The sequence below is a fragment of the Bidens hawaiensis genome, unplaced genomic scaffold (genome assembly GCF_021521415.1).
Source record: "Bidens hawaiensis isolate Kalapana, Puna unplaced genomic scaffold, B.hawaiensis_p1.1 tig00012813_1, whole genome shotgun sequence".
NCBI classification, from domain to species: domain Eukaryota; kingdom Viridiplantae; phylum Streptophyta; class Magnoliopsida; order Asterales; family Asteraceae; genus Bidens; species Bidens hawaiensis.
This window is the reverse complement of record NW_027492066.1, coordinates 106,057-132,351: the sequence shown is the minus strand read 5'-3', so window position 1 is coordinate 132,351 and position 26,295 is coordinate 106,057. Positions and strand designations below refer to the sequence as shown.

The following is a 26,295-nucleotide window of genomic DNA, read 5'->3' as shown; positions in this document are numbered from 1 at the left end:
CATTGCTCCACCGATTTATGTTGTATACGTCTTTCTACAATATTCTTTTGCAACGTGAGCAGTGGCGATTAGCAAAGCTTGGACAAGTTCTGGGGGGGCTCAAATTTTAAGTCGAAAATGGGTAAATTTACAATACGTGAAAAAATTTCCAGACGGAGATATATAAATTTATACCACTGCATAAAGAAACAGGGGGGATTGGGCCACCCTGGGCTCTCACTAACCTTCGCCCCTGAACGCGAGGATATATAATCCGTACAATTAAATACTTACGTGACCTTACAAGTTTGCAAGAATAACAAACGAAAATCTTTTCACTGATTACAGAGACAAAGTAGCTATGTATATACGGTTTTTTAATATATATATTGTGAAACATTGATTATATAGATCGGCATATATTAAAGTGTCTGGCTTTTACTGGTTGGTAGACAATCAATTACTAGAACTAGAACAGTACTGATGGCGAGCAATTGATCAACATTCAACTACATTCCAAATGCCTCACAATGAATGTATGCTAAAATCATAAACCCTATATATTCAAAACAAACCTACAAATAAAATAACGCCTATAGATATATATTATGCATGGTACAAACTTTATTAATACGCATGTTTTTTTAGCTCATGCGTCTGTCTCTATTTTTGTCTTTAGACAAAAGTTGTGGTTGAAATGATTATGATGATGGTGACCAAAAGTTGGTGAATTAAGTTCTTTTGTATGTGTGTAGCATCCAACTTCTCATGCTGAAATTATATGTTTTTGTAGCGAGTAGCTCACGGATTCAATTTTGATAGCACGAGAGAAAACTTCTGAGGAGGTGATCTCTCATAATGGATTGCTCCCACTCAACGGTTAATTACGCATCAGTGATATATATTTGAGTTGGGGCATTCATTACGTCCCAGTATCTTTCATATATACATAATAAAAGAACTAACGATGCAAAATTTGTCTACGTGTGATAAGTTGTTCTTATATTTTTAAAACTAAAACAAAGCCCAATATATTATGTTGAATACATGTGGGCTAAAAGCTAGTAAACCCGTATTAAGGTTAACCAATTAGAGTTAATTAGCCGACAAGCCTTCTATTAATAAAAAGGCTTATCCATAGCCATGGGAGGCAGTTTCTCTCAAGGTCGGCCTAACGAATGTGGAGGCCTACATCGAAACAAGATTTTATGGCAATTGTTAAGGAAAAAAAATTCGCTTACTATAAGTTTTGAATTCATAACCTCTGCTTTAGTAACAACCAAATCTACCACCACACCAATACATTAATTTGGGTTTAATTTACCCATAATAAATTTATAATATATCTATATAATAATGTTTTTTTGGACTTAAAGGCCTTAATTAAGTGCGGGTCTAAATCCTTAACTTGTTTAGCTGTCTCACGAGCCACCCCTGGATTCTCTTAAGCTCTTTCTTTTGTCTTTACGTATTAGAGAAGCAAGAGGGCAAGTTTGAAATGAAAGAATATGATGTAGGTTCAATTTTGTTAATTATTCGTCGTAATTCTGTTAGTGCTCGGTGTGTTGTTTTCTGTTTTATCTCCTTATATGTTTGGGCTTCTTTCTTCTCGTTGGAAGGTTTCCATCTCGGTTTTAATATGTTGCCTTTCAAAAAATGTAATTCTAGGCAAATTTTGCCTTTGATCGTGACCCAGTCTCCAAGATAAAGCATGACAACATTCACATCAACAGATGAGAATCCACAAAGCTATGGTGAAGACAAATGCATTTCAAAGGTGATAACTTTATTTCATATTAAATCGATATCTTTAATTTTATAAATTTACGTTCTAAAAAGTACCAAAAAAGTATATTATAATTTATATAACTTTTAGTTATATTGAAATCACCTTTCATTAGTAAAACAATTAGACACTAAACATGTTATGCTATTATAATATTTTAAAAGAATCCTTACGCCTTTTTTTCATCTCGAATTTACCCTTACAAAATGGGATTTTTACATTATTCTTTTGTCTTATAATGTGCCAATAGGATTGTGTATAAACTCTAAAATAAGTTACTGATTTGTGGTCAAAGTCGTTGCTACCGGAAAAAAAAATGTAAGATTATAAAATAGATTATTTGACTAACCAACTCATCAAAATAGACTTTCACATGGTCGTCTCATATTTTATGCAGGGCTCATCCGACATCTAGGGCACAGTCTTCGTTAGGGCTTGAAACATTTTTTTGTCTTTTTTATCATTTTTAGAAAACTTTTTATTCTTATTTTAACCATACTCTATATATTAACATTAACTAGGATATAGCTCGTGTAATACATAGGTGGTTAAAAAAATAAAATAAAAAGTTAAATTTAATAATATACATAATAGCATATCTTGTGAATCTATACCAATTAAGAAAAAAATAAGATTAACATCAATTCATCATAGTTGAACTGGTAAGTTACAAGCATTTTAAAAGCAATGTAGTGTGTTTGATTCCCACAAACATCTTTTTTCATTTTATAATTTATGAAGTGAAAATTGAAAAAATTAAAACTTATGTGTAAATTATGATTTTGGAAATTGTTGAAGTGGAACCCTATGTGAATGGCTTAGTTGAAGGCCATGTAAAAACTATGTAACACTTTAATATGGTAGTTAGATTAGTGAATTGTGCTAAAAATGGCTAAAAAAAACCAATTAAGGAAAAAAAAATCTATTAAACAATCTAATAAAGTTTTGTCCTAGTAATGAAGTATTACAATTATCATCGATCTTTTGGGATATTTTTTATATATAAGGGTCATTTGCTTGTACTTGTCTTTGAAATAATATGCTCTCTTTGTTGTGAACAAGAGGAAAATACGTATTCGTTTATAAACGACACGTATTTATCTAATTTTTAAGTATCTTTCTCCGCAGATGAAGTAGGTGACGGGTAAATATTTTTTGTGAGTTCATACTATGATCCAGGGAGTGGCGAAGCTTGGACATACACATCGTGGGGGCTAGACTCAATATGGATTAAAAAGTTCATAAACCAGAGGGGGCCGACCTTTAAGTTTCGGCCGAAAACAAGTTAATTTACATTGTGTATAAAAATTTTCGACCAAAAATGGATAAATTTACCTTACCGGGGAAAAAAACCCCCGAGAGGCTGGGGCCACCCTGCCCCCAACTAAGCTATGCCCCTAATCCAGAGAAAGGCTTTTTGCTCACCCGCGAAAGACACATGGTTTCTTTCTATGAGATAGTTGTTGAGAAGTCGGAGTTACAAATAAGATTAAACTCATAAGCGTCAATCAAAAAGTGACAAATAGGATTAGCGAGTAAGCTGGTAAAAAGCTTACTTCTTAATCCCCTATCATGTATTTCGAACATAGTTCACATGTTGCCCAAACATATTTACTAATGCAACACACCAACAAATTTCAATGATATCTAATATGAGTCTAAAGATTTTTGTTCTACAGTATGTTTATAATGCATTACATTATAAAATATTTTTGATAATTTGCAAAGTAAAATGTTCTTTAGCTATATGCACGCCTCGTAAATAAAAATATATTTATTTTATTATTATACAATATACAATACTAATAGTATGATTTATTATTATTTTACAATAGAAAAAAGTCTTTTTGATTTTCTCTTTACATGTTTAATTACTTCTTAGTGGTGTGTTTATGAAGTCAGTTTTCGCTTTATTCAATAAATTATTGTAATCAAATATTTAAAAAACTTAATTTAAATCCATATAAAATTCAAAAAACCCATTCAGATAAGCATTTTCTAATTCGAGTCTTTTCAAATAAACCAAATTCACTTAAAATCTAAAAAACTAACAAGGATAAAAGAAATTAACTGGTTAAAGTTTAAAATAAAATATATAACTCAAATTCAGATTGATTCAATTAGAAATTCCCAAACTTGAATTCAATTCAATAACGCTTTCAAGTACGAGTTAGGTAATGAGCCCCCCTAGTCACAAGTGAAACGCCTCTTGCGAGAGTTTGCATACAAACAGACCTAAATAACGAATAGGTGTGAGCATAAACCATGTAAAACCTGCAAGATCCGAACCGATCAGACCCGATTATATTACAATATGATCGGTTCTCGGGTTCTAAAAATACCATTAACTGGGCCGGGTCGGGTATGGTGGATAAGACCCGTTTGCTCCTATAGTGATGAGCATAAACCGGATAAAACCCGGTTCTTTACAACAGAGTTAGTTATCGGGTCCTGAAAATACTCTTAATCGAATCCAGATCGGGAGTAGTAAGAAATAACCAAAAGTGTGAAATAAATAAAATAAAAATACAAGACCGTTTCGATCAAGTGTTGTGTTTAACAGTACAGGGACTAGTTTAGTAAATCGAAACAGAGTATTTGACAAGATCAAAAGTCATCCGAAAAAAAGAAGACGACATCGTAATTGCTCACGAATCACCTCCAAACTTCCAACGCAAGATCTCTCTCGTTGACTTTCTTTCTTTCTTTCTTCTTGTTATTAATATATATACATCTAAACTTCGTCTGTTAAATCAAAAAAGAAGGATGAGAAGAGTATTCGGTGTTAAGAAAGACAAAGAACCACCTCCTTCCCTTAATGACGCCACTGATCGGGTATTCATACACCTCTTTTATTTTATCAATTATTATTAGTAATCGTGTCCAGTGTTACATCTTATTAGTTTACGAATTCTATGAATTGTTGTTTATGGGGCTTGTTATTATTATTATGGGAATCTTTAATAAGCTTGGGTGAGCAATAACCGAATCGAAAACCGATGAAACCAAACCGAAATTAACTGAAAATCTGACAATCTGTTATGGGTTTTTTTTGTTCCCTCGGTTAACCGAACCGAACAATTCGTATTTGCATATATTTATAGCTTTTATACCTCCTGTTTCATGTATTTCATGTATTTATATCTCTGTTTCATGTATTAATGCCTCATTTTATGTATTTTAAAGCAAAATTTTGAGCCCAAGTTTGGTTTTGATCATTAACCGAAATTAACCGAACCGAAAACTAGCCATATAAACAGAGCTGATTGGTTAATTAAATAGATGAACCGATGACTTCTGTTTTGATTTTGGTTTAGGCTAATAACGTAACTGAACTGGACCGTGCACACCCTATTAGTCAGTGTTGAATCATTGAATACACAAAAGACTCCTAAATGTTCAGAAAACCAATATTTTCAATTAAAAAAAAGCTTCTTTTTTTTTTGGGATAGTTTTATGACATTTCAATACTAATGATAAAATAAGATTCTAAGTAGATTTGTTATTTTAGATGAATATCTGAAAAGCCCTGAAGTTCTTGTTGATGATTCAGCTAGACACTCAATATCTTAGTTTTGTATTTACTACTATTGTTTTTTTGCTTGATTATAATTTAAATGGATTCCTGATTAATTTTTGTAACTTGCTTTAGATCAATAAACGAGGTGAATCCGTGGATGAAAAGATTAAACGGCTTGATGCGGAACTTGCTAGATATAAAGAACAGATCAAGAAAACTAGACCGGGTCCTGCTCAAGAAGCCGTGAAGGCCCGAGCAATGAGAGTTCTTAAACAAAAAAGAATGTAGGTTACTTTTCAATACGACTACTATTTGATTTTGCATATATAAATTGAACAACTTTGTCATAAGGTGTGCATGCATTTGCTTATATAAACTGAACAAATGTTAATTATTATTTGCAGGTATGAAGGACAACGTGACATGCTATACAATCAAACATTTAATCTAGATCAAGTTGCGTTTGCTTCAGAAGGGATTAAAGATGCTCAGCAAACGGTAAATTTTCCGATTATTTTGTCACTCGTTTTGGATGTTATCGTTTTAATGCTTTAGACGTGTATTTCTTGGCACTCATGAATTTTGTATCTTGTAGATGTCGGCTTTGAAATCAGCAAACAAGGAGTTAAAAGGAATGATGAAAACCATGAAGATTCAAGACATTGATGTTAGTACATGATTTATTTTGGCCTCCTTTGTATGATTTCTAATTATGGGCCATTTAATCTATTTATTTGTAGAATTTGCAAGATGAGATGATGGACATGATGGATATTAGCAATGAAATACAAGAATCTCTCGGTAGAAGTTACAGCGTGCCAGATGACATCGATGAAGATGAACTTTTGGGTGGTAAGCACACATTTTATTGATTTATTTGCATAATTAATTTACATGTTTAAATAGTTTTTATTTATGTAGAACTTGATGTAACCTTTTATTTTATGTAGAACTTGATGCTTTGGAGGCTGACATGGGCCAGGAAACCGAAGGTGAAGGGGTGCCTTCTTATCTTCAACCCGATAACGAGCCCGATTTGAATGAAGAGCTTAACCTGCCTTCAGCTCCAAGTGGACATGCAGTGCCAGCTGGCAGAGTTAACAATCAGGTAACTTTGGAATACTTGTTGTCATGTGTTAGTTAACATGGTAATTATTATTTACATTTGCATTACAGGCTGTGGATGAGTTTGGTTTTCCTGCGGTCCCTCATGCATCGCTTCGTAATTAAAGTACAAATTAACGACTTTTAGTTTGTTTATTCTTTGGCTGGCTTCGCATGTTTGCTACTCCTCTTTTACCTTTGTAAACAATGATGTGCATAATCTGAACATGAGTACTTTTGTTTGCTGTCTATTAGGATATGTTAAATGGGCATGTAAATGATTTTGTTGGGATTCCATTTGACTATGTAAGCCACCACCATAACTGTTTTCGATTCCCATTTACGGTCATAAACGTGCCAAATTTATAACCATTTTTGTTCGTTTTCCCAATGTTAAGTGGTTGACCGTGTACCTAGTAAGAAAACCGATTTGGGTTGGTTCGGTTATCTACATGATCATGTTTCTCCGTATTTTTGAGTATGATCCAACTCCAGCACCAAATTAACAAAATCAAACTACTTTTTGCTACATCCATAGCTTCATCGATTCATATACTCACAGAATCTATATACCCCTGGCGGTGATGTGTGTTCTAAAATAGTTTTTGAGTGCTGAAGAACCGTGACACTGCAATAGGGGTGGGTGCAAATGAGCGGAGCTGCTCACGAGCTACTCTAGCGGATAAAAAAGCTCGAAACAATTGGAGTTTTTTCGAGCTCAAGCCGAGCCCACGTCTCAAATAAAACACGTTTAGTTATCGAGCCCGAGCTCGAGTATGGGAAGCTTGTTTAGTTTTACATTGCACAACCGAGCTTGAGCTGAGCCTAGGCTCGTTAAAGGGTTTTTTTTTTTCAAAATATATTTAAATAATTAAAAACGTATATAAATTAATTAATAAATAATAAACAAACCGAGCTCGAGCCCGAGCTTGAAAAAACAACTCATGAGCCGAGCTTGAGCTTTAGAAAAAGTGCTCAAAATGAGCCGAGCTTGAGCCTGGCTCGTTTACACTCCTACGGTGCAACAAATGCAGTTATAGCAGTATTTTCTAAATAAAAATTAGAAATCACATCATAACCATACTACATTAATACACACACACACACACACAGAAACTAGTTTTTAGCTCCCGTATTACAGAACCTTTTTTTTAACATTTTTTGTTTCTAATATTATGAATATATTTTTTTGGATTTTAATTTGATTTACTGTAAGAAAGTTTGTAACGTACTTGGACATAATAAAGCATTAAGAGCATGTTTGGGATTGAGTTTGAAAAATGCTTATTGGTGTTTTCAAAAAGCCAATAAATTAAAATGTGTTTGGCAATCACAAAAATCTTTTTTATTTTAGCTTTTGGAAGAGTTTAAAAGCAGTTTTTCAAAATCCTCAAATCTTGGCTTTTCAAAATGTCTTTTTGAAAAAACTAATAAGTCAATAAGTATTTTTCAAACTCAATCCCACATGCTCTTAATGCTTTACTAGTAGTGTGCCCGCGCGATGCGGCGGGTAACAATATTTAAAGGTTGTTAATGAACTAATCTGATCCAAACCAAGTCTAGCTCGAATTGGACTCGAACTTCATTCAAAGCTGGCTTGGGTAGGCGCTAAATTAAACTTGAGATAGTTTGCCTGCACAATTTGGCTCAACTTTACAATTTATTATCATAAATATCAAACATATAACTTAATCGTGTCGATGGATTAATTCTAAAACTTTATTCAACCAAAGAGTTAAGTAAGTCAATTGCTTGTTATAAAGACTTAACTTGTAATTATTTGCAAGATTTCTAATGTGTTTTAACACTTGTAATTACTTAAACCATTGAATTTTATTTGCATTTCTCCTCCTTATACGAGAACTAAAATTAAGCACAATTCTTCCACTTTTAAAGCATTGATAACTTTTCTAAACGGAATTATCATATAAAAAAATAAGACCATAAAATCAAGTATTTTAAAAAAAAAACTATATAAGTATTTTTTTTTCTTAAAAAACAAACTACGCTTTTTTGCTATACTACTTTTTTTCAAAGATATAAAAATGATTTTCTTTAAACCTAGGTGTGTTGTGCGTATAATATGTGTGATTATAGTCATGCTTAATTATGAAAATATGTTGCATAATTATTGTATAAGGTGTGTAATTATTTTTGTTTATACGTAATTATGTACGTGCAATATTACAAACATATATTGCGTTATTATGTACGTGTCAAAATGGGTTGGTGCTATTTTTCAAACGGGTTCAAATTAGGTGGTGTTTTTTCCAAATGATCAGAATAGGTTGAAATGGCACGCACAACCTGACATTAGCATGCACGTAATGCGACATGGAACACTTCATCGATCCACTATGAACAAAACACAACATTGGAACGCGTAGCAGGGTCGCTATGCGCGTAAGCCAACATTGGAATGCACATAAACCCACATCGGTCGCATAAAGCGATATCAAACTTGTAACCGATGTCGATACACATGTAACTCAACGTTGGCCACATAGCCGGTACCGGTACGAGCGTAACTTGATGACGATAAACGCATAACGCATCATCGGATACGTAACCGGATTCGGTACACGGGTAACCGTGCTTGACCGCAAGAAATCTAGCGTCGGTACGTGTGTAACGCGACAACCGACTCGTAACATATGTCGGTACGCATGTAACCCGACATCGAACGCTTAACTAGTGTTGGTGTAATCCGACGATGTTAAACACCTGGCCAGAACCCGGTTGTCGGTCCTAACTCGTATTCGCGTAACATGTGAATTTTTTAAAATTTCAAAGTATAGCAATACTATACTCAAATTAAAGAGAATAAAATTCTCGTTTCTATGGTGTAGTTTATTTTTTAAATATTAACGTATGCATTATTTATGATCGTATAAAAATCGTGAGTGGTAGTTGGTTTAACTTAAGGGGCCAGAAATCTAATTATTATTTATATAGTTAAAGTTAAATAAAATTTAGGGGCCAAAGATATAAGTATTGTTAGAAAGACATCTTTACCCCTACAAAGAAGTTAAGACATGCATTAAGACTTGTAAAGTTTGCAATGTTTGTTGGACCTCTTAAAAATTAAGAGGTCATTGGGATTCTCTTTATATATAGTATAGATATAGATATTTGTTCATTTGTGTTCATTTAAGTGTGTTTATTTATATTCGTTTATGTTTGTTTGTGTTCGTTTACGTCTATTCATATATGTTCGTTTACGTTCGTTTATGTTCATGAACTATTTGTTCAATTATGCTCATTTATGTTCATGAACTATTATAAATGGCGATTCAGGAAATCCAACGAAGAATGGGCGATTGATGTAGGTGACGATGGTGGTTAATGCATGAGAGGAGAGGATGAAGATGGTGTCTGGTAATCGAAAGTTAACCGGTGATGGAGAGGATAGACAGGCGACGAAGAATATGTAGATGAGAGAAACTAAATTAGAGTTTGAGGATGAAAAAGTTTCACATATAAATGAGATATAACCCGTTTTAGGGATATCCGGGTTTTGTGAGACCCATGGCCCGCTTAATGTTTCTAACTTAAATGAGATGTTATAACCTCTTTTAAGGGCTATTCAGGTTTTGTTAGACCCATGACCCCAAAAATTATTGTTTGATAATAAAAGAGTTTCACAAATAAATGAGAATATGAGATGTTATTATCCGTTTAAAGGTTATCTGGATTTGATGAGACCCATGACTTGCAAGATTTATAACTTAAATGGGTCTAAACGGGGTCAAATGAATGAGAGCTCACCATTTAGGCTATCTGGTGACTCGATAAGAGAGGGGGGGGGGGGGGGGGCGGAGAGCGACACCCAGAATTTATTTTTATAGACAATTATATACGGTATGAATATATGGCATTTCACATATTAATATCTGTATGCAGGTAATTATATTGTCATATTAGTGACTTTGATGATTTTTATCACCATGTTTTTCTTATGATGTAATACCAGAATTACCAGGACACTTACAACCGAACATATACTTTTCCAATAGAATATTTGATAGGATTGAACTCCTATAGTGTAACAAATGCAGTTATAACTTATAACAATATTTTCTGCATAAAAATCACATCATAACCATACTACATTAATATCCATATACATATATATGGCATTTTACATATTAATATTCATATGTATATAATTATATTGTCATATTAGTGACTTTGATGATTTTTATCACCATCTTTTCCTTATGATGTAGTACCAGAATTATCAGGACATTTAAATTTAACATATAGTCTTCCATTTTCATATTTGATAGGATAGAACTTAACTGTATCGCCCTCTCTTAAGTTAAAAGCATTGACAATTACATCGAAACCTTGAAACGCATATGACGATGATTGAGGACCGAAAGATAGATCGTAACCTTTTGAATTATGTTTGTACTCCAAAATAACTCTAACATGACCCCGTAAATATTCTACATTTGCTGAATCTAAAAGTGGCAGTATCTCGCTTTTAACACCTTCCATTGGCAAAATAATGCGTCCTCGTGTGTCAGATTGGGTAAGCTTTTTGACAAACATATTGTCTATGTAATTGTTTGTGTGTGCTTGAACGTCAAAACAAATGCTGTGTTATTATATAGGAAATAGAATTAGGCATGGAATATTTATATATAAATATATAGTATTTATTGTTTCAAATGATCATATATCAATCGAATATTACGTTATTATTATTAATTATTACGACACTAATCCATTATTTGTGGCATAGTGGTAGTAGACTTGAGTTCTACAGTGGAGACCCAAGTGCGATCTCTACTTGTGTCACTTTTGGTGGATTATGACAATGAAGGATTTGAGTTAGGCGCCTTGTGTAAGGTTGTCAGTTCGAATCCCGAGCCCACCTGGGTTTTGTCCCACTATGTGTTACGCCAGAGAGTTCTACTCTTGTGACGGTACAACGACTATCAAGTGGAACCCGATGGTATGGTTTCCTGAGGGAATGTCAAGCCAGACTCTGAAGTCAGACCCGGTTAAGAAAACATAGTCTTGCTTGAGTGTCACAACAGAGCTCTTCAAATTTGGAGAGTGCGGTAGCCTAAATACAAAAAAAGTCACCATCCTAAAAAAAATTATTATGACACTAATTAATTGGCGATAAGCATCATACGCGTATATTTATTTATAAAAGGTAATCAAGATTCTAAGTTTCTTGAAATTCAATGTAAATTAATATGTAATAACTACGACAATATATTTTAACAAATGCTGATCTATTAACAAACGACTAGGCGGCTGCCCGCGCGATGCAACTGCTGACACAGAGTTAGCCGATGCTTATTCCCCTAATACCGTCATTGCTAATCATGTAAAATTATGAATGTTCAAGGTTCATTTGAAACCTTGAAAACGTTTAAACCAATCATCACTTTTGGTTAGCCGGTTTCTGAATATTCAAGCCAAAACAAACGGTTTGGTTTACGGTTTATACCGAAATTCGGCCATATAAAACCAGACCGGGCAATAAACTTATTATTGAAGGTCTATGCGTGAAACCAAGCCATTAGTAACGATTCAGTTTAAATTTTCAGTGGTTCAGTTTCGGTTTTCAATGACAAAAATTCAAACCAATGGTTTGGCTCATATATGGTTTAACTTAGAAACCGTTAAAACCGAATTGTGAACACCCATACGTAACATGCTTTTCACTCTCTTTCTCTCACATACATATATATGTGTGTGTATATATTATGGTGGCAAAGGGGCTTAAAACCACAGCGTGGCGTTATGGAGAACGGCTTCAAAGCCCCGTTTTATATGTGGCGATGACGTGGATGGGCTTTAAAGCCCCTCCATAGTGAACAGCCTAACGAGCCCGATTTGAATGAAGAGCTTAACCTGCCTTCAGCTCCAAGTGGACATGGGCAGAGTTAACAATCAGGTAACTTTGAAATACTACTTGTCATGTGTTAGTTATCATGGTATTTATTATTTACATTTGCTTTACAGGCTGTGGATGAGTTTGGTTTTCCTGCTGGTTTCACATGTTTGCTACTACCTTTTTTTTACCTTTGGTAACAATGATGCGCATAATCTGAATATGAGTACTTTTGCTTGCTGTCTATTAGGATACATTACATGGGCATGTATATGATTTTGTTGATACCATCTCAATATTTGATGCTTTATATAAAATGCCGTTGGATTCGTATGTAAAAGCCTCAGTAGCAATATCACAAAATCAACTACTTTTGCTACATTGGTACATCCACAGCTTCATCAATCTCAATTGATGTGTGATTCACAGAATCAACACACCCCTAGCGGTACGTACTGTGTGTTTTACATACTTTTTCGAGTGCTGAATAATCGCAACAGTGCAACAAACAAAGAACCTAAACAAAGCGAGAATTTGTGACTCGTTGCTACATGGCACATTAATGGTTAATCTGTGGTCATGTCACGCCACTTCTGCTAACGCTTAACCTTTTTAAACCTTGGGCCTTTTGAGTTTTAGTGCATGCCTTAGAATGGTAGTTTATATGATTACCAATTAGAACATAACTGGCTTGTGATGGAAAATTTAGTACACTACAATGCTTGGTTGTTCTCGTATTACAATAACACAAAATCATGAAAATAATCGTTGTACGATATTATTCTCATTTAACTCAGGTTGTTATCAGTATATCGTCAAACTATATAACTATTTTACGTGTAAATCATATGAATTGTCTATTAATTACATCTCTCTTGTTATTATCTGATTATTGTTATTATCATTTTATATGAACAGATTAACAAAAATGGTTATTTCTTGAATTTCTAATTTTTAATTTTAGAACAAGCAATTGGATGGTTGCTAACTTGCTACATACAAGCGCGTGAAGACGGTTGTTTCTTGAATTTCTATTATATAACGGTCGTTTATATCAATGATCAAACAATGCACACCCTCTATAAAATATCACCTTCACAGCTACCTCCCACCCCTAGATTCCAAACACACTCTTTCGTTGAGTCAAGTATTCCCATTAATAGCTTCTTCGTATTTATTTGAGATTTTATGCGTCTGTTCACGTGTACAGTTTTGATCAGATCGTGTTTTTATTTATTTTATTATTTTTTTGTGTGTCGGATTGATAATCAAATGTCAAAGATTTAAGAACAGGATGTTTGAAAAACCCTTACGTATTACACATCATTATTTTATTATTTTTTCATATAATATGGCCTCATTACCATTTAAGTATTATGATTAGTCAAATAATTTAACTGGGCCTATAAGATATATGGGCTATTTGATGGACGTACCCATATATATATTAAGGTTTCCCTTAGATGTCACATAACAATTACAGAGAATTGAAAACACACACCAATAACTTTCTCTTCAAGATCTCTATCAATCAGTGACATCATAATGGAACCGAATCAGAAGTCATTATGGCATCATCATCCTTCTCTATGATCTCGATTTCTACAACTAAGTTATATTAGTATGATGTCTAACTTATTTATGATTGAATCAACATGTTAGGGTTTATGTTTTACCAATGTCTTAAGAATATAATCAACATGTGGTATCAGAGTTTATGTTGATTATATTGATTCGATCTATAATTCCTTTTGATTCTTTAATAATGATTGGATTGTTTTATTAAACTTAAAAGCCTCCTGAAAATATTGCAAATCTGAATGTAGCCGTCATATGTGGAAGCCTAACCCTAACTACTTTCATTCGGTTTATTTGCTTGTGGATATTTTCACAAGATAAGTTAATAAATTAATTTTAAAGGAAAAGGATCTTTTCTATTATTGCTTAATACACCTATGAAATAATTGTGAATTAAGTTATATCCAGTGTTCACATAATTCATATGAAACTTTTGTCATATAATTTTCCTTACAAGTTTCGTCTAATTACAAGGTCTACTGAACGCGAAAAAAAAATATTTATCTTACAACTTTCGCGTTACTTTTTCCTAAATTAATTCCAAACTGAATGTTTTCCAACGTAAGTTCAGTTTGCTTGGTTGCCCCATAACAAAATTTTGCTGCTTTCGTTTAGTATATGAATTCTCATGGCCTAACTTTACTTTTGTATGATCTCAGTTTCATCTATAACTTTCGTTTCATTATTAGTTTCGGGTACTTTCACTTTAATATTCAAATGGCTTGGTTCCGTATAAATAAACGAAGCTTTGTGGCTTAACTTGCAAGCGACCAAACTTTCGTGTGACTCGAGATTACAAATAGCCAAAGCTTTCGTTTGTTCGAACTTACGAATGGTCTAATTTCCGTATGCCACAAACTTTCGAGTAAATGAACTTAAAAAAAAGCCAATTATTTTGAATATTATTATTTTGCACGTAAATTTATTTATGTTTAAAATCATAACTTTCGCGCAAGTTAGAATTTTAATGGTAACTTTAATGAATGATTAGGTGATTGAACCAACGAGATATCATTTAATTTGAAGTTGAAGTTTAATGAAACCATTTTTATGCAATTATATGTTTTGTCAAAATAAAATAAACCAAATGGCTACTTGTTTTGATGGTATACATGATGAACTATTGGCATTATTTACATAAATATTTCATTTCTGCCCAAATGTGATGTGTTATGTTTATGAGCCCTTACTTTATTTACGTGCGTTCATTATATTTGAATTTTGGTCAAAGCCAACGCAAAGCCAACGTTCAAGTAGAACCTTACTCCTTATGGATTTTCATAATATTTGAATTTTGGTCATAGCCAACACGAAGCCAAAGTTCAAATAGAACCTTAAGTCAGTCATTTATGTTGGTGTCATAATTGACTTATCTTCAATATATTGTTTTGTTTGCCTAGTTTATCACCCCTAATTTAGCTTAATCAAGTTTTCTATCTATATCAATCTAGTATCCACTTTAAGTCTTAGCTTTGTAATCGAACTTTGCCACTTAGACGAACACAATTAAAATCACTCTTGGAAAGATGGATCTTGCTTATGCGTGAAGACATGATGCCCTCGTAGCTCTTACTTCTTAAAGAACTGAATATTAGAAATTAGAGCATAATAAATGGGAGTAGTCAAACATAACGTCTTTTATAATCATCTATAATTCCATATCAAGTGTCATCAGAAGAGCTAAATGTATTAGACATAGAGATCGGTAAATGTTTTCTAGTTTATTTTATCATAACTTCTCTTCCTGCATGTTTTGATGCTTCTAAGGTCAACTATAACACTCAGAAAGGACAAATAGTCATCGAGTGAGTTAATAAGCAATGCGTGCGCAAAAAGGAAGAGCGGTTGAAAAACAAGAAAAACCGGAAGTTGCTTATGTCGCTACCACTAGCTTACATCACAGGAGGGGAAATTCAAAGAGGAAAGTTTTAAGGTCCATACATCTAAATCAAGTATTGTTCCCAACCCTAATGTCTCTAAGGAACAATCACATGTAAATTGTGCCAATAATAAAAGGCACATGCGATGGGAGTTGGTGGGGCTAACTAAGAAAGATCAAAAACTCATTAGATACCAAAGAACTCTTAGAATGAGAGTTGGTGATGAATTTAATGATGTCGTAGGAACCATGTAATTTATAATGAAAAACTTGTCATTGTATTAAACTTTATGATACCTTAATTTAGTATCACTATCAGGACAATGATGGTTATGAAGTTTTGCATGGGCATGACAAAGTCACTATTAGTTTAAACTCTCAAATTTTTGGTTGTGCTTGTCTTGGTTGAAATCTCTATAATTTACGCGTACTTGTATTTAGTTAAAGAAAAAACAAATTGAATCATCTGACATATTAAAAAACCTTTATGGCTAAAGTTAAAATTCAATTAAAGCATAAGATAAAGGTAGTCTGATCAGATAGACATGTGAGTATTATAGCCAACATACGAATTTACTACTATGGGTACTTCTCAGCATAATGCCATCACTGAGAGAAGAAATAGAACCCTTGACGATATGGTAAGAAGTATGTTAGCAAACTCAAAATTTCCTAACGTTTTATGGATCGAGGCCTTAAAGACAATTGCTCATATATTTAATAGGGCTCCTTCTAAATGTGTCCCTGAAACTCTTTTCAAGATTTTGACAGTAAGGAAGCCAAGCTTACAATATATGAACGTATGGGGTTATCTTGCCAAAGCTAAACTTTATAATACTCTACAACGAGAGCTTGACATGAGCTATCAGTTGTTACTCTATAGGATATCCCAAACATTAAAAGGGATTTAAATTCTATTACCCTTCGTATACAACTCGCATAGTGGAAACTCGTAATGTTGACTTTCTAGAGAACTCTAAGATTAGTGGGAGTAATGAAAATGAAGTCCTTGATATCTAAGAAGTGCAAGAGGAGTGGGGGTGGGTTCTTTAACTTTACCTCCTATTACACCTCCTGTACATACACTGCACCACCTAATGTTTTCTCAGAAAATAATGCTTAAAATATTCCAGAGAGTTAAGGCACATCAAACACACAAGAGTAAAGCCCTGAACCCATAAATGATCATGAACCCGAAAATCAGTTTAGGAGGTCATCTAGGTCTAAAAGGCCTACTAACTTTGATGCTTATGTAACCTACCTTAATGAAGTTGATTTTGGATTTAGGAAAGTATAATGATCCAACCTCTTATAATGAAGCCATTAGTAGTGATCAATCTTGTGAATAGAATAAAGCTATAATTGATGAGCTTGATTCCATGAGTAAGAATGACGTTTGGGACTTGGTTAAATTACCCGAGGGTATGAAACCTGTAAGTTGTAAATGGGTTTACAAAACCAAATTGGACCTGAATGAAAATGTCGAACATTATAAAGCAAGATTGATTGTTAAAGGCTATGCCTAAAAGAGAGTACTGTTAGGAAACTTTCTCACATGTATTACAAAAGGATTCCTAGAGGATTTGTATGACATTAGTAGCAAATTATGACTTAAAGCTATGTTAGATGGATGTCAAGAATTATTTCCTAAGTGATGACTTGCATAAAGACGTGTTCATAACTCAACCTAAGTGATTTAATCCCAAAGATAAGGAGCATTTAGTCTGTAAGCTAAAGAAATCCAAATACGGGCTAACAAAAATATCGCGTCAATAGTACTTAAAGTTCGATGAAATTATGAAAAAAAAAATGCTTTATGAAAACCAAGTTGATCAATTCACCTACCTTAAAATGAGTGGGAGCAATTTACTATATTTGTCATTTACACGGAAGATATCTGCCTGGCAAGTAATAGCTTAGATTTATTGCATGGGTCAAAGCGATCATTTTTGCATAATTTTGACATGATAGATCTCCGAGAAGTCCCTTACGTATTAGACATCAAAATACACTGGGATCGTATCTATAATCTATGAGACATTAGGTCGGTCTCAAAAGGCTTACGTTAATCGTGTTCTTGCACGACATAGCAGGCAATGTTGCTTTCCATTAGTAGCTCCAGTAATTAAAGGAGTTCTTTTCGTTTCATTTTAAATGTCCGAAAATAGAGGTTTAGAAAGAGTGAATGAAATTGATACATTACGGTTTAGTAGTTGGAAACGTGATGTATAGTTAAGTTTGTTTTCGTCCAGATATCACATTTATTGCTAGAATGTTAGGCCATTATCAATCTAATTTTGGCCTAGGTCACTGTGAGACTTCAAATTAAGTATTTCGATATCCATAAAGAACGAGAGAAACTTGATATACAAATAACTAATAATTTGGAAGTAATGGACTATTATGATTCTTACTTTGCTGAATGCAAAGATGATAAAAATCAGATTTGGGGTACCTCTTTATGTTGATAGGCGGACTAATGCCATGGAGGAGTAATAAGCAACAGTTAACAATTTCCATAATGATGACAGAATATGTTGTAGTGTACAATGCAACGTGTCATGGGATGTTGTTAGGAAATCTGATAAGTAGACTAAAAATTGTTTAACTCCATATCACGAAAATTGAAGATTTACTTTAGTAAGTCAGTTGTCATTAGTTTCTTGAACAGTAAAAGTTTGAATGGCGCTGCATAATTTTGATACAAAGTACTTGTTCGTAGTCGTACGTGAACGAGTAGAGGAAAATAATCTTTGTATCGAATATATTAACACTAAAAATATGCTATCAGGATCCGATAACTTAAGGTCTTCCGCCCATAAATATCTGATAACTTATAACGCGGATGGGTATAAGTAGAGACATTGTATAATAGCATATGGTGTGTATGAATTATTATGATTTCCTCGAACACTTTGTTTTTGTCTTTAATAACGGTTATGTGTACATTATGATTTATAGACAAAACTTATGCAAACTAATTAATTACCTTAAAGGGTTTTTTCCAATTATTTGATTCTAAGTTTTGAATGTTTTATGTTGAGACTTTAGTATGACTATTGCAGATCTTGAGTTGGCAGCAACTCGAATGATTGTAACTATCTACTAGAGTTTTAATGTAAAAGCTTGATGAGTTTTAACTTGGCCACTAATTTAACGAATTACTCATCCTAAATGGTTATTCAGTCAAGTGAGAGAATGTTGGAAAAACCCATATAATATGGCCTCATTACCATTTAAGTATTATGATTAGTCAAATAACCTAACTGGGCCCATAAGATATATGGGCTATTTGATGGACGTACCCATATATATATATATATATATATATATATATATATATATATATATTAAGGTTTCTCTTAGATGTCACATAACCAATAACTTTCTCTCCAAGATCTCCATCAATCAGAGACATCATAATGGAACCGAATCAGAAGTCATCATGGCATCATCATCCTTCTCTATGATCTCGATTTCTACAAGTAAGTTCTATTAATATGATGTCTAACTTCTTATTTATGATTGAATCAACATGTTAGGGTTTATATTTTTACCAATGTCACAAGAATATAATCAACAGTTTTTATTTATTTTATTATTTTTTTGTGTGTCGGATTGATAATCAAATGTCAAAGATTTAAGAACAGGATGTTTGGAAGAGCACCAAAGAAGATCAATAATACCAAGTACTATAAAATCCTAGGGGTCCCTAAAAATGCTTCACGGGATGATCTCAAGAAGGCGTATCAGAAAGCTGCCATTAAGAATCACCCGGAGAAAGGTGGAGATCGTGAGAAGGTAATTGTTAGTTTTTAGTTGTAGCTTATGGAACAATTTAATTCAGTAACTGGATGAGAAAACAGCTATATATTATTTATATTAGATTATATTATATAAGCTAGATATGTTGTACTTATTTATTTGGGTTAGGTTCAAATAAGAAGTTTGATTTTCCTAAGAAGGCTGGGAAGGAGGGTATTTTAGTCTAATGCTTTAATATCAAAACCCACTTACTTTCATCTCAAAACCCACTTAAATTAATTTTAAAAACCCACTTACATAAAACCCAATTACATCTTCACTCATCTCTTAAAACCATCACCACTCCACCGCCCACCGCCACCACAACCATCACCCACCGCCACCACCTCACCGGAAAAGTCCGAAAAAACACAATGAAAAACATTATGAAAAACACAATGGAAAAATACACTATGAAAAAAAAAACACAATGATAAAAACACAATAAAAAACACAATTGTATGACACAAAGAAAAAAACACAATGAAAAATACTATTGTATAACACAATTTTGTAAAACACAATTCGGTAAAACACAATTTGTAAAAAACCCATTAATTTTTTTTTAATTTTTATATTACAATATGGTACTCATATAAAATATAAAAAGACACTCGTTATTATGGTGAATTTGTTTTTCAATAAAAACGTCGTAAAAAAAGTTATGGACGTTTTAAAATGATGGGGGAATTTGGCATGTGTCTTACATGTGGAGAGAGAAAGTCAACAAATGTGTTATTTCTTTTATGTCGTTTATCTTGTGTTCACACTTGATTTCCCCCTAAACTAATCTCAACCCTCCATATTCAAAATCAATGGACAAGATTATTTTTTATCCTTTCTACAAAAGGTATACTTCCTATTATAACCTAACCTTTATTTATTTATTGTAACATTATAACACTTAGGTTGTACCAATTAGAATCTTGTTAATTGGATAACCTTATCTACTTCAAAGGGATATATATATCCCAACATCGTTGTATATGACGGTTACCAAGATATTGAAGAACGATTTTATCAATTCCAAAATTCTCTGCATATTATAATTTTGATCTCTTGATTATCTGGGAAGAATTTAGTCGACGACATCAGTTTAGACCGAATTGTTCTTAAACGATGATAAAATTATGATAACCGACGCATATTAAGTTTCCACAAATCACTGCTGTTTTATGAATTGAATATCTACATATGACTTGTTGAATAATAAATTTTAACTGAAACATCAACTAGCGTTGCTAGAATACATGGCTGTATTATTGAGTACAATTGATGCAATGTTTTTATGAAGAAAACTTTCAGCTGTTTGGTTGTAACATATATATGACCATATTGGAGACTTATTAACTGAAATAATAGTTCTAAGTTGTCACATATCCTGCCCCTAACCTTTCGACTCTTACGATGCAATCATAGTTGTGAGATCCGTCTTTTAGAACATGAGATGGTTCTTTGTATTTAACAATGTACAAAGTTTGATCCTCAAAATTTGCTGTCACGGTTATGGTATTGAATCCCCTAAATAGTCTTTTCTCCCTTATAAAGCTCTCAGGTTTTCGTCAAAGAAATACTTTGAGTGCACATATAGTAGGTAGTGAGGTTCTTCTGAACCAAAATTATAAAACGACATTGTTTTATGGGAACCGATATTATTTTTCTTTGTGCTTTTCATTAATGTCTTTTTGATGGCTAGCTATACTTAAATTCATGAAATGTTGTCTATATTTTACTTTAACAAGCTCGTCCAAGCATACGAGGTACTGAGTGACCCTGAGAAGCGTGAGATATATGATAAATATGGTGAGGACGCCTTTAACGAAGGAACGGGAGGTGGAAGTGAGTCTGCCTTTGGTGGTAAGTAATCTTGATATAGCTTTTGTCTTAAGGTTTATTACATTTTGGCTTTAAATGGATTGTTCGTTTACCATCGGGTTCATTTGAAATCCTTTTCTAACAGGTGGTGGCGCCAGTAGCAGCAGGAGACGAAGGCAACGAAGGGGAGAAGATGTCGTGCATCCTCTAAAAGTTTCTCTTGAGGATCTCTAGAATGGAACTGTCAAAAATCTCTCTGTTTCGCGTAATATTATATGCTCAAAAGGTAAGGGGTACATTCTTTCTATCTGTTGTTTATGTCTGTTCTTTAGTTTTCTTACTCAAGTTTGCGGATGTGCAGCAAGGGTTCAAAGTCAGGTGCTTCAGTGAAATGCACTCGTTGTAAGGGTGAAGGAATGAAAGTTTCTATTAGACATCTTGGCGGATCAATGATCCAGCAGATACAACTTGCTTGTGACGAGTGCAAGGGTATTGGAGAAATCATTAACGATAAGGATCGATGTACGCAATGCAAGAGTAAGAAAGTTGCGCAGGAGGAGAAGGTTATGGAAGTACACGTGGAGAAGGGCATGCAAAATGCGCATAAGATAACATTTGTAGAAGAGGCTGACGAAGCTGTACGCTTCTTTTAGTTCTTATCGTATTATTTTTATATTTGAGTTTGCTTATGCAAATGTAATTGGCGTGTAGCTTGTAATTTGTTATGAAGTCTGACATGATCACGGGTGATATTGTGTTTGTGCTGCAACAAAAAGAGCACCTCAAGTTTAAGCGAAAGGGCGATGACTTATATGTTGAGCACACATTGAGCTTGATAGAGGCGTTGTGAGGGTTCCAGTTTGTCTTGACTCATTTGGATAACAGACAACTTCTCATAAAATCTCAACCCGAAGAGGTTGTGAAGCCTGGTAATTTCCTCTTCGAACTTATGACTTATGTTTAGAATAATTTTAAGGTTGGTGATTGGATATTTGTTGATCAGTACAAGACAATAAATGATGAAGGAATGCCAATGTACAGGAGGCCATTTACGAGAGGAAAGCTCTACATCCGCTTCAAAGTGGAATTCCAGGATTTATTGTCACCAGAATGCAAGGCACTGCTGCCACCAAAGCCGTCAATGGAGATGACAAACGCAGAGTTGGAGGAATGTGAGGAGGCAACTCTTCATGATGTCAACGTTGAAGACGAGATGAGACGGAAGCAACAGCAAGCAGTTAATGATGATGACGACGCTCGGAGGGTACAGCGTGCATACCAGTAATTGCATTAAGTTTTTGTATGGGTTTTCCTAGGAAAAAGGATGTATGGTACTTACTACTTACACTAAATGATTAATGAATGATTATAAGTTATAACTACTTCATAATTTGACAAATGAAAGTCAGCTGTGTGTGTGTAACAGATCAATACATAAACAAATCCAGATAACCATCTGACCATCGTATAAATACTTACACTTTGTAACGGGTGAAAATTTAGCGGGTGTAAGATAATTTGGTTCTTAAAACTTCTTTTTCTTTGATCTTTGATAGTCGAAGCAAACCATGTGATATTATCAAGTCTCCAAACTAAAAAATCAGTTTATCATATGTGGGTCAAAGGCAATCAAACACATTAAAATAGGATCATTATATACTTTAAAGACCAATAGCTTAATGTAAGCAGTAAGCTCAATATATCATCTTCTATAGTTGAAACAAACGATTTGAATACAAGCAACATAGAGCAAGTGCGTTGCGGCAGGGGTAAAACTCTTTTGTTATAATGAACCAAAAAGAAAATCCAAAAATATAGTCGTAATATAACCAAAAGTGTATCCAAACGTGCTAGTTGCTTTGCTTTTCTTATTATGTAACATCCAAATCCATGCTACCAAACTCATGCGATGTGATGCGTGTTGGAAATTAATTAACCGAGTCGGGCCTATTGGGTCCGGGCCTAAGTATCTCATTAAGTTGTACGGGGTTAAGGGGTTTTAGGGTTTAATTAAGATGTCTTGTTAGCCAAGTTGGGTTAACACTATAAATACATCAACCAAGTTAGGGTTGTATTATGAAAGTTATTGTAAACAGGTTTTTTGAGTTATATTTTCCTGGTTATAATAAAAGTCAGATTATTCTATATTGTTCGTTAATTATCGTTTATCAATCTTGAATTGGTATCAGAGCCCGGTTCAAGATCGCGATAATTAACGAAGCAGTCAACGAAGAAAGTGTTTCGATCCAAGCCGCCGCCGCCAGCCGACCTGCGATCATCGACCGAGCATCCGAGTCGATCGTGAGTCCGTCGCCGCCAAGAAGGAGAGAAACCGAGTTGCCGTTGCTTTCGATTGAACAAGTTAGGTTCGATCTCCGCTGTCCTTATTTACGTCCAATTGAAAGACTTTCTGGAAGTATTGTGTTTCTGTTGATTGGTCGAACAAGGGAAAGTTATTATTGTTATTTGGAGTGGTTGGTTGAACAAGGAAGAAAACAAAAACAGTGAAGGTTTGACTTTTTGGGTTTTTGTCTCGTGTCCAGTAAACATAATTGTGAAGATTGGTGTGTTCCTTTACTTTGTCCGGCCATAAAGCAGGTTTGCAAGGAAGTTACTTTTGCTTGTTTTTTTTAAGTTCTAAAAAAAAGGGAAAGAAACATGTCCGGTTCAGATTCGACACCGCCGCCTCCAAAGGGAAAAGAGAACGGGCCGTCTTCCGTTCAGTGTCCGATGTTAACTTCAACAAACTATACTATGTGGGCTATGAGGATGAAAGTAGTCCTAAGAGTTCACAAAGTTTGGGACACCATTGACCCGGGTGTCTCCGATGAAGAAAAAAACGACATAGCTACGGCCTTGTTGTTTCAATCCGTACCCAAAACCTTGATTATGCAAATTGGAGAACAACAAACTTCTAAAGCCATGTGGGATTCGATTAAAACCCGACACTTAGGTGCCGATCGGGTTAGGGAAGCACGTCTCCAAACCTTGTCGATGGAATTTGATAATATGAAGATGAACAAGTCGGATTCCATAGATAACTTTGGGGGCAAGTTATCGAGTGTTGCCTCAAAATCCGTAGCTCTTGGCGAAGTTATAGATGAAGCGAGGTTGGTAAAGAAGTTTCTCAAAAGTCTCCCGAGGTCGAAGTATATTCATATGGTTGCTTCGCTTGAGCAAGTGTTGGATCTGAATAAGATGGTATTTGAAGATGTTGTAGGCCGACTCTGGGCCTATGAGGAGCGAATCCGAGAAGAAGATATTCAAGGGGGTGACCAAGGTAAACTGTTATTCGTTAATTATGATTCATCTAAAAATAGGAATTTTGAATCTAATAGGGGGCGAGGACGAGGAGGTCGAGGTCGTGCTCTGTAAGGCCCCGTTACCGGTAACCCTACTTTCGTGTTGGATTTACTCATAAACACAGTTCTAAATATCAGAGTTAATTAAAACATTTACGCGGAATATAAAACTTTCATAAAACATTACAATATTTCATAACTTGTCTCAAAACGTCCTTTGTCTTTCACATTAAAACATTAAAATTAAAACATCGTAAGTCTTCAGATGCCAGGCTCTTATTCTTCTGCCATGTGTCCCCGCTCAAGCCCGCTGTCTCATCCTACTCACCTGCGTGCATACTAAAAGTCAGCTACGCTGAGTGAGTTCTAGTTAATCACATAATCATACAATACATTCTTTACATTTCATACTTAACCTCTTAACTTTCTTTCATACACACTTAAGTGCTTTTACTTTCATTGTTACCTTCATACTTTCTTTACATACATAATCATTCGTTTTAAAGAGCCTTTCGCCCTATAACCTCACAGATATTATAAGGGTCTGGTCCCTAGTTTTCGAATATTAGAAGGGTTCGATTCCCTAACATCACAGATATTATAAGGGTCTGGTCCCTACCATCACAAATATTATAAGGGTCTGGTCCCTAACATCACAGATATTATAAGGGTCCGGTCCCTAGTTTTCGAATATTAGTAGGGTTCGATTCCCTCATCGTTACCATACATTATACCCCGAGTATTTTTAGGGCTCGGTACCCTTTTCGTAGCCATATAACCATACATCATACCTCGAGTATTATTAGGGCTCGGTACCCTTTTCGTAACCATACAACCATACATCATACCTCGAGTATTATTAGGGCTCGGTACCCTTTTCGTAACCATACGACCATACATCATTATTTCCTTCTTTTATTATCTCTATCACGTTCATACGCATAAGCATTCATATTATACTTACCTTATACATAGCATTACAACCTGACAGTACGTGCAATATCCGAAGATCGTTCACGTACCATCAAGCAATCATTCTTACATAACACATATATCACATAGGGCATACACTTATCACTTAGGATAAATGTATTAACAACACATCAAGTATGCACACAGCCTCGAAAACATAACAAGGAATGGGGCTAGAAACTCACCTGAACACGGTTACGTTCACCGTTAATCGTAATTCCTTTCTTCAGTTGTGCACGGCTGACTGTATAACAAGTATACGTATCAATTAACTATCACTTCTCATAATGTATGTCTATCTTTATATGACCCACAACGAACGGGGGTCCGGGGGCAGCGCCCCTGGCAGCGGGGTCTAGGGGCGGCAGCCCTAGCAGGGTCCAAGGGGCAGAGCCCCTGGCTGGGGTCGAGCTGCCAGGTCAGCTTGGAAAAATTTTATTTCCATTAACTGTCTTAACACATTTTTCATTAGATTTTTAGTTTACTTCCTAATCGAACTTGGCTTTAGGCGAAGTTAAACCTTAGGCGAACTTAGCTTTAGGCGAAGTTAAACCTTAGGAGAACTTAGCTTTAGGCGAAGTTAAACCTTAGGCGAACTTAGCTTTAGGCCAAGTTAAACCTTAGGCGAACTTAGCTTTAGGCGAAGTTGTCATCAGGCGAACTTGGCCATAAGCGAAGTTATCAATTAGGCGAACTTGG

At 34.4% G+C, this 26,295-nt stretch overlaps 1 protein-coding gene and 1 pseudogene across 1 annotated transcript; both read left to right on the top strand.

Moving 5' to 3' along the window:
• The first annotated feature begins 4,519 nt into the window (after nucleotides 1-4,519).
• Nucleotides 4,520-6,548, top strand: LOC143542248 (vacuolar protein sorting-associated protein 60.2-like). Its single transcript, XM_077034882.1, has 7 exons — nucleotides 4,520-4,600; nucleotides 5,418-5,569; nucleotides 5,690-5,783; nucleotides 5,881-5,952; nucleotides 6,026-6,137; nucleotides 6,236-6,393; nucleotides 6,462-6,548. Exons 1-7 carry the CDS (start codon nucleotides 4,532-4,534, stop codon nucleotides 6,513-6,515), a joined length of 711 nt encoding a protein of 236 aa, XP_076890997.1. The 5' UTR covers nucleotides 4,520-4,531; the 3' UTR covers nucleotides 6,516-6,548.
• Nucleotides 6,549-19,301: 12,753 nt separating this feature from the next.
• On the top strand, nucleotides 19,302-22,607 carry LOC143542247 (dnaJ protein homolog; annotated as a pseudogene).
• Nucleotides 22,608-26,295: the final 3,688 nt, after the last annotated feature.

What these genes read in the sequence shown, in the direction of transcription:
- LOC143542248 (XM_077034882.1), top strand. Translation starts at nt 4,532, where the DNA reads ATGAGAAGAGTATTCGGTGTTAAGAAAGACAAAGAACCACCTCCTTCC. An exon ending in TTAATGACGCCACTGATCGG is followed by an intron (nt 4,601 to 5,417) that starts GTATTCATACAC and finishes AACTTGCTTTAG; the next exon opens with ATCAATAAACGAGGTGAATC. An exon ending in TGAAGATGAACTTTTGGGTG is followed by an intron (nt 6,138 to 6,235) that starts GTAAGCACACAT and finishes TATTTTATGTAG; the next exon opens with AACTTGATGCTTTGGAGGCT.